Raw genomic sequence first — 8,567 nt, 5'->3', positions numbered from 1 at the left:
AAACACTTTTTAGCAAAATTATGGGAAGAGTTAGTGCATCATATGTTGGAGCTTGGTGTGCATCTTCAGGGTGTAAACAGTTCCTTTATCAGCTTGAATCCATGGTGGCGTTGACAGGAAATGCTATCTGGATTCACTAAAGTTAGACTGAAAGACACATTTTTAGATTTTTTTTTTTGGTCTAAATTATAGTGCAAATATCTCAGTACACATGAAATGAGATAAAACTAACTTACAAGTAAGTTTTCAGCAAGATAGTAACTTGTTTTAAAGAGGCAGCATTAAAAAAAATTACTTGACTTGTTATAATGTAATTTAAAAAATGTTTTTATCTAAAACATACCTGGAGTGTTGCCTTAATTATTTCATGCATGACTGAGAAATCCTTTCATCGCCATGACAACCATTCAGCTGTGCAAAATGCCTGGTTGGACCAAGCCCCGCCTTCGGGACGCAGCTCCGCCTCTGAACTGCAGTTTACGAGCTTCTGCCTCTTAGAGCAGCCTCCTGTACAACTGCCCCACTCAGATCCTTCAGACTAGCCAGCAGTAATTAGCAAACACCCGGTGGAGCTCAGCTGAGCTAATTGTATGAGCTACTTCTCAGTGCAATGCTGGTAAAAATGTTGTTAAAGGGTTAATACAGAAGCCATGTTGTGATGACCCACTGAAGGCGGAGTTTCAGAAAGAGCAGGAGTTTTTAAAGAGACAGAGGCCCAATTTTAAGGCATTAAATTAGGAAGTAAAATTTCTTTTGACATATATATCATTTTTATAACAACTAAAGTTAACATAGTTACTTGATGGTGCTATAAAATGGGACTCTTTGCCTGGAAAATACATAATATTGTCCCTTTAAGTTAATAACTCCTAAATATTGATTAAAAAAAGTACAAGTTATAAGTGAAATAACATAGTGATATGTCTTGAAGTACTTATCACTAGCACTTTTTCATTAATATTAAGAACTTACCCATAATAAGCTGCTATTTCTTGCTAAAAATTTACTGAAAAGTTACATCTAAGTCAGTTTTTTCAGGTGTACTGAGATATTTGCACTAGAAACTAGACCAAAAATACTTGGTAACATTTTCTGTTTTTGCATTGGAGCCAGAAAATTACAAGAGAGCATGCAGCCTTTGGCTCTATGTGTGCTCCAAGTATTGAGTGAGAAGTGAAGGAAGAGGGAGGAGAGGAAGATGCTTGAGTCTGGCTCGCCCAATCACGGTCCTGATCCGGAGACGGCAAAGCTGACAGAGACTCCTGGGGGACGCTGGAGTCAAACAGAGCCGGTTCAGGGGTTTTCATTCAACTTGAAAATTCTCACAGCGAAAAATCATTACCTTCAAATGCCACAAGCAGCTGGTGTGTTTCTCCACCAGGCGGAGCAAGGTCTAACGGCCGCTGGCCGCTTCCATCTCTGAGCTTGGTTTCGGCTCCATGGTCGAGTAAAACCGACACCAGATCGGTGCTGTTCTGTCTGGCAGCTACATGCAGAGGGCTTTCCCCGCCTTTCCCTGCATTAACACTGGCTCCTGGACGAGGGGAGGAGGGCAAAATAAATGTCACAACTACAGTACCATGCATAGGGCCAACCAGAGGCGGGCAGAGTACCCAAAGGTTGACTCAAGAGTAAATAAAATGAATTGATTGGCTGACAAAATTACTACTTCATTCTACTAATATTACAACTTATTTTAATATTATGAGTTTATTCTTGTGTTACTACAACTTTTTTCTTTTTTCTTATGAAATTTTTCTCACAAAATCAAATTTTTTCTTGTAATTGTTTTTTTTTTCTTAACTTGGCCCTAATACTCGGTTGCAGAGAGCAACTGGAAAGCTTCATTAAAAAGAAAAACAGAAACAGAAAAGCCACACCTTTGTCCAACAACACCTTTGAGCAGGCTGTGTGTCGGTGCAGGCAGCTCACGTAGAGAGGGGAGCCCAGGTGAGGGACCTGATGGTCTGGATCTGCTCCATGAGAAAGAAGGGTCTCCACACACTGGCTGTTCCCTTGATGACACAATGACGAAAAGCTTAACTTATACAGAACACAGTATGGATCCATTTGAATTCATTCATTTACATTATGGGTGATATGAAACTATATATGAGTTTAAATTAAATTATTTTTTGTTCTTTATTGTAAACATCAGAAATACGACCACACTGGTGGTGCAATCTTTTCTCTTTTGTCAACAGTTTTCACTCCACATAGTTAAATTTTATTTTTAGGTAAGGTAAAGGTAATTTTATTTATATGGCACATTTTCAGCAACAAGGCAATTCAAAGTGCTTATTACCAAAGATAAATATAAATAATGAGTGGAAACATAAAGAAACTGATTGACAATTATAAGAACCCTTTGATAATTGGAGTACTAAAGATTTTCCAATAAAAATCTGGTTAATGCCAGTTCCTGTGTTGCGGTTATGTAACTCCGAGTTACGATAGCTTGATTTCATACAGTTGTTGCGGACTTTTCTTGGTTGTTTGTTTGAATTTACTATTTTTTCTTAATTTTGGACATTTTTCGTGCACAGAGAGGTGTTTTGGACCAGATTGTATGGCGTGCTAGTAGTTTCTTTAGTCAAGCCCAAAATAAATGAGTAAAGTGAAATTATGTGAAACCTTTTCAAAATTTTGCACTTACAATGATTCCCTCACATTCCGTTCCTACAAAAAATCTGACTATTTTCTTTGCTTAATTAAAGTACTTAGTGCTTAGTTTTGTTGTGATCCTGTTCCCTGTGAGTCTCTGATGTCCTGTCCTCCCTGTTAATTGTTTCCCAGGTGTGTCTCTCCCTGATCACCCTCCCACTGTATTTAAGTCCACCTGTTGTCTTTGTCTGTTGTCAGATCCTAATTGTATGTAGCTTGTCGTCAGTAGTTCTCAGTCGAACTGTATAGTCCTGAGGCTACTTTGCTCCATGTTCAGTCTTTGTGTCAGTTGCTACCGGTATTTAGCTGTGTGCTTTTTGTCTCTGCTGTGCTGCCTGATCTGGACTGTTTGAGCCACTTTCATCATTATTCATCATCACTTTCTTCATAACCTGGACTCCTGCGTTCATTCTCACCTTCACAAACTGCCACCTCATGACAAGTTTACTGTTGAGCAGGAACAAAATTCTCAGTGAAACTTTGTGTTTTAGTAAAAAAAAAAAAAAAGCCCACAAGTTGATGTTTTTGGTCCAGGTAAAAAGTTTGGACACCTCCGCCTTAATCTAAATGCATTCACATTCTGAACACAGCTGGGCATATTTGTCTACTAGGAAGATACTTTAATACACACAAGGTTTCTGCTGTGTGTGCATACCTCTCCTGCAGGCTTCATGCATAGACGAAGGGAAGTGTGTGTGAAGTGTGTGCATGTGCGCTCCATTCTGCAGCAGCAGCTCCATGCACCCGACGCTCCCTGATGCACAGCAGTTATACAGAGGAGTGACGCCGTCGATGGTGGCAGCATTCACCTGCAGGATCACGCACCATTAAACTATCATTATGTCTGGAAATGAAACTGAAAGTATCAGTACTCACATTAGCTCCAGCACTTAGCAACGCCCTGACACATGCCACGTGTCCAGACAGACAGGCTTCATGGAGGGGCGTCACTTGGTCGATGGTCTTGATGTTGACATGATATCCCTGCAAAAAACACATGCAAAAAAACACACTGTTATCTGGTCGCTGATGGGTGTGGTCAGATAAGAGAAAAACCAATAAAACTGACAACTGTTAAAACTCACATTATATACAAACAAGGCTGTGTAATTATCACTTTTCATCACTAGGGGGCGATGTACGGGATAGGCGGCTTTTACAGATTCCTGACAAGTCAACAAGGTTAATGATGGCGATTCAATATTAAACAGAAGATAAAAATGATTGTGGATTAAACTAGTTTACTTACTGGTTTTGCACTGTGTTATGTTTTACTAAGTGATTTGTGTAGTTTTCTTAGAAAAATGTGTGGTTTTGTTTTAAGTTGGTGTCAGTGGCATGGTCCTACCTCAGCCAGCAGCCTGCGCAGGATCAGCAGGCGACCCTGAGACGCTGCGTCATGGAGCGGAGAGCGATCTGCCCACGACCCTGGAAACAAACAAACCCCCAAACACACCAACAAAACATTTTATTATAGCCCATTTGTTTAGACCTTTACTTTCAGTTCACTGCAAAAACACAAAATCCTGCAGAGTCATTTTTGTCTAGTTTGTAGTTAAGATACAGGGTGGCCCACGAAAAAGTAGCCCGCCTGTCTGCCAGAGTGGCCACCGAGATCTCCGGATTAACAACTTGTGACTTTTATCTGTGGGGCAGTTTGAAGGGAAAAGTGTACGCTAATAACCTGAGAACTTTACAGCAGTTGAAAGACAATATTCGAAATGCAATTCAGAGAATTGGTGCCTCAGAGTTGCATCGCGTATATGACAATATGTTAAGGCGCGCCCAAAACTGCATTGACGCACAAGGGAATCATTTCCAGCACTTTTCTGTAAAGAGTGAGTAAAGATTTTGGCATTTCAAGTTCTTTCTTTCTTGACGGAAGGCCGCCAGTAATACTATAGTAACGCTGGCTACTTTTTCATGTGCCACCATGTATCTTAGTACGCTTGAAATAAGACAAAACTTACAACTAACTTTTCTGCAAGATATAACACCTTGTTTTAAGTGAGTAATTCCTTAATGAAGAACAAATTCTAGTTACATTGACAAAGTATTTAACTAAAACATTTTCCCAGTGGAGAAAGTACTTTTTCATCAATATTAAGGAGTTATCGACTTTAAAGAAGCTCATATATCTGGCTGAAAAGTTAGTTTTGTCTTATTTAAGGTGTAGTTGGTAAGATTTTGTGTTTTTGCAATGTTGTTTTCTCTTTTCAGTTCTTCCTTGTGTAGGATTTTCAGTTAAATATTAGAATTTAAATGGTTTAGTTTATTCTTATATTTTGTTTATTTTCTAGTTGATTTATCATTAGAATTTTTGTTTAATTTGTTATTTAGAATAAGTTATTTGATTAGGAATTCACCTAATTAGTTAATTAATTTCAGGTTGGGATGTGGGCATTGGTATAAATAGGTGGGTCTTGTAGCTTATTATGCATGTGGGTGGTCACAAGGTTTACCAGTCTATGGAACCAGTCTCATTAGTCACTTCAGTCATCAGTCAGAGAATAGGTGCAGGAATGAGAGCAGTAGCAGAATCCTGTGAAGCCTGTAACCTTTTTGCCTGAACTGTGAAATAAAACAACCAAAGAACTGCATTTTGACTTTTTGATCCTTTTGGGCTGCGTAAACAAGAATCCACGGTGCATCAGGTGACTATTTGAGTTGGATTCACCTTTTGTTTTGATCACTTTTGAGTTTTTTGATTTTTGAATTTAAGTTTTGGGACAAATAGTCACTACACCTTGTTTGTTTCTTATATATTGATGTTTTTAGTCTATTCTTTGCGCTAGTTCAGTTATTCTCACTGTTTGTGTTTTTGATTTGTTTCATTAAGAGTCGTATTTAATTCTATTTACTGTTCATGTTTTCTTTCATTTCATTGCTTTTTCATCTCACCCCAGTGATTTTGTGTTTAGTGAAACAATCCTGTGATTATTTGCCTGATGTTTTGTATAATTTTCTTGTTGACACTTTGAAACAACATAGATTTATAATTTCTTTTAAAAACAAAAATACAGTCATTGAGTAGTTCTAAAAACTTTAAGAATCACTCCACTAAACTCAACTATTACCATGCTGAATGACATTCAGGATGCAGAAAACAAGAATAAAATTGCTTCTTATTGTTTGGTTTCACATGTTTGGTTAAGTGATGCAGTTTATTTATGTAGAAGAAAACATTTAAAAATTTGAAGTGAGAAAAATTAATAGAAAACATTATGGTGCACATATTCCAAACAGGTTTAAATTCTAATAAACATTTAACAATGGAACTGGGAGACATTTTAAATATCCAAAATAAACAACAAAAAAAAAAAAAAAAAAAATTGATTATGAAGTTTCTGAAAACTAAAATTGTGCTTCAAAAATGGCCTAGTTGAGATCAAAACACAAGATTGAAGACTTTTGTCATCTTTTTTTTTGTAGAAAAAGAAAAACGGTAAATGATGTAAATGGAAATTATTGAGTTCGTTTTAATTTATCATTGGCTTACGCAATGGCTTATAGCTCATTGCGTAGGCCTACGAAACAGCAGGGTAAGAAAGAGCATAATATAAAGAGCATTTATTACAGTTTTCCAGTAAATTGTCTAATTTAACCCAGAGGATGGACACTTAATGCAGATTACCATAAAAATCAGTTTTATTGAGTTTATTCTACAGTTTTAATCTTAACGTGTTGTTTTCAGATCATGTTAGGATCAACTGTGAGTGGTGTTTTAGGCTTGCGTCATTAGGTCTTATTTAGCCGTAACACGTACCAGAACTGCGCTGTCAACACTGAATGCATCACAAGTTCAACATGTTTTTCCGTATTTCAACCTTTTTTCTTCATCCGTTCTATCGTATTGAAAAGCTAAGCAGAGGACCGACCTTGGCTGATCAGAACGCCCCAGCAGGCCCGCTTCCTCTCCGGGGTGCTGCTGGGCACGGACACCGACTCTGCGGCTCTTTTCCTGGACATCTCCCCTCAGCTGCTCGGGCTGGAACTCCATGTACCGCGGCTGGGGCTCACGTGCTGCAGTCAAAACACCACAGCACGAGTCACAGCGAGGGGGCGGAGTCAGACGCGAAACTCATTCTGATTGGCTGAGATGCAAGGTGGATCGTAGGACAAGACTATTTTAGAAAGATGATAAAATAACACGTAGGCAGGAAGAAACTAGTTTTTTCTAATTATATATATTTTTAGAGTATGCTGTACTTTTATTTGAGCAATTTTAAAATGAATATCTAGATTACTTTAAAAAATTATGTGATCTACTAACCAACTACAACATTATAAATTTGATTTTTAAAATCATATTTCATCACAAATTCCAGCCCATTGGAGTAAAAGATTAACTTATTTATATAACGATATACATAACCAGTTACAAAAATGGTTTTGGACACTCAGTAATCAGTAGAAATCATTCAATTTGCCTCTCCATAATTTACAGCCCATATTTTACTTACTGAAATCTACGGATTTTTGATCACCTTGTAATTTTAGAAACAAATTAAATTACATAATTTAATTTCTCCCTTATGTTAGATTGGGAGATTATGAGTAGATACTATGAACTGACTGGAAATTTAAAAAGCTAATTTAGATTAATTCAAGATATGTAAAGCTGACGCTTAAAATAAAATACAGATGAACCTCTGAATATGAATTTATGGCATTAAGAGTCGTTTGCATCTTGAAAATGTGCATCTGAAGGTAAATGATGCCCTGTGGTGACCCTTAGAGTAGAAGTAGCAGCAAAAGTCTCATTAAAAGAGTTAAATATGTTTCATACAACACAACTAAGGGGATTAATATATTTTGGGAGAATTTATTTATTTGTTTATTTATTGTGTACTAAGGAGTCTGACTTTCATTCAGAAGATGGCGGTAATGACCCGTTATAATAGTAGTCAAACGCTATTTAGTGGGGAAAAGAAGAGGAAGCGCTTATTCATCTCTGCAGGTGGCTGTTTCCTGTCTGTGTTGCTACGTTAACAAATCATTCATATCATAGTTATTATAAATAGTAAATTAATTATCCAAACACAGGTTAATCACTTTTATTGTTGAAGCAGTGTCCTAAATGAACAATTAACTCTTTTGACAAGAAACAAAACGCCTTATACGGTGCATTTATTCTGAAAAGCTCCTCACAGGAAGTTGTGTTTACCGCGACACTTCCGGGTATACATCCGCTAGTGTTTGTTAAACGGTTGCTCCATATTAACCTTTCGTCTGTCATTCATTTCAGCTTCCTTTAGCCACTTTTAAAGATGAATACGGTTCTATCGAGAGCCAACTCGCTGTTCGCCTTCTCTCTGAGCGTCATGGCGGCTCTGACTTTCGGCTGTTTCGTCACGACGGCGTTTAAAGACAGGAGAGTTCCTGTGGACATCCACGTCTCTAAAGTTATGCTGTAAGAGCTTCATTCATACCAGCTGTTTGGGAGAGAAAACTACTGTTTTTGTCTTCATGCACGTTATTAGCTGTGGTGAATTTATTTATGATGCTTCAGCATCACCATGTAGAGTCAGATCGAGGCCCTGCTGTCTGATCGGATGATTAGTAACCCAGACTTCCTCCTTCTGCTGCTCTCATGTTACCACCTGTAGTGATATTTATTCTCAAACTAGATTTAAAACTGGTTTCATTTAAAAAAAAAAAAAAACAACATTCTTAATAAAAAAAATCTATTTAGAAAGTTTCGTCATTTTTTGGAAAAGCTGCATTAATTTTTTGCACATTTATTCACCATAGAAGCACAACCATATGCGTCTCTTGCTATTGACCACACCTCCTTAGCTGACATGCATCATGCTGTGTGGACGCAGTTCCCCACTAAATCCAGCTTTTACTTGGATGCAGAAAGCATGGGCGGTACCAGATTGGGGGGGGGGGGGGGGGGG

At 37.8% G+C, this 8,567-nt stretch overlaps 2 protein-coding genes across 2 annotated transcripts in view; one reads left to right on the top strand and one right to left on the bottom strand.

Annotated features, from left to right (window-relative positions):
- Window positions 1-882: 882 nt before the first annotated feature.
- Window positions 883-6,735, bottom strand: LOC106954490 (ankyrin repeat and SOCS box protein 5). The gene is made up of 7 exons (XM_015044016.1): window positions 6,543-6,735; window positions 4,013-4,092; window positions 3,541-3,648; window positions 3,320-3,473; window positions 1,881-2,015; window positions 1,343-1,534; window positions 883-1,272 (listed from the first exon to the last, which is right to left on the bottom strand). The coding sequence occupies exons 1-7, from the start codon at window positions 6,631-6,633 to the stop codon at window positions 1,145-1,147; spliced, it is 888 nt and encodes a 295-aa protein (XP_014899502.1). The 5' UTR covers window positions 6,634-6,735; the 3' UTR covers window positions 883-1,144.
- Window positions 6,736-7,813: 1,078 nt separating this feature from the next.
- spcs3 (signal peptidase complex subunit 3) overlaps window positions 7,814-8,567 on the top strand; it is a 6,579-nt gene continuing 5,825 nt past the window's right edge. The window contains exon 1 of the mRNA XM_015044015.1: window positions 7,814-8,077. Within this exon, the coding sequence (XP_014899501.1) occupies window positions 7,935-8,077 (143 nt within the window). The 5' untranslated portion in view covers window positions 7,814-7,934. The remainder of the gene's footprint in view (window positions 8,078-8,567) is intronic.

Source organism: Poecilia latipinna, unplaced genomic scaffold, assembly GCF_001443285.1.
Source record: "Poecilia latipinna isolate Pla-1442-1.1 unplaced genomic scaffold, P_latipinna-1.0 Scaffold660, whole genome shotgun sequence".
Taxonomy (NCBI): domain Eukaryota; kingdom Metazoa; phylum Chordata; class Actinopteri; order Cyprinodontiformes; family Poeciliidae; genus Poecilia; species Poecilia latipinna.
Note: the sequence above shows the minus strand (reverse complement) of the source record. Positions and strands in the feature narration are given on the sequence as shown.

Bases quoted from the DNA above. Each gene is read 5' to 3' on its own strand.
- LOC106954490 (XM_015044016.1), bottom strand. From the start codon at position 6,633: ATGTCCAGGAAAAGAGCCGCAGAGTCGGTGTCCGTGCCCAGCAGCACC. The intron at 1,535-1,880 runs GTGTGGCTTTTC...CCCCTCGTCCAG, and splicing joins AAAGGTGTTGTTGGACAAAG to GAGCCAGTGTTAATGCAGGG. The intron at 1,273-1,342 runs GTAATGATTTTT...GTTTGACTCCAG, and splicing joins GCTGCTTGTGGCATTTGAAG to CGTCCCCCAGGAGTCTCTGT.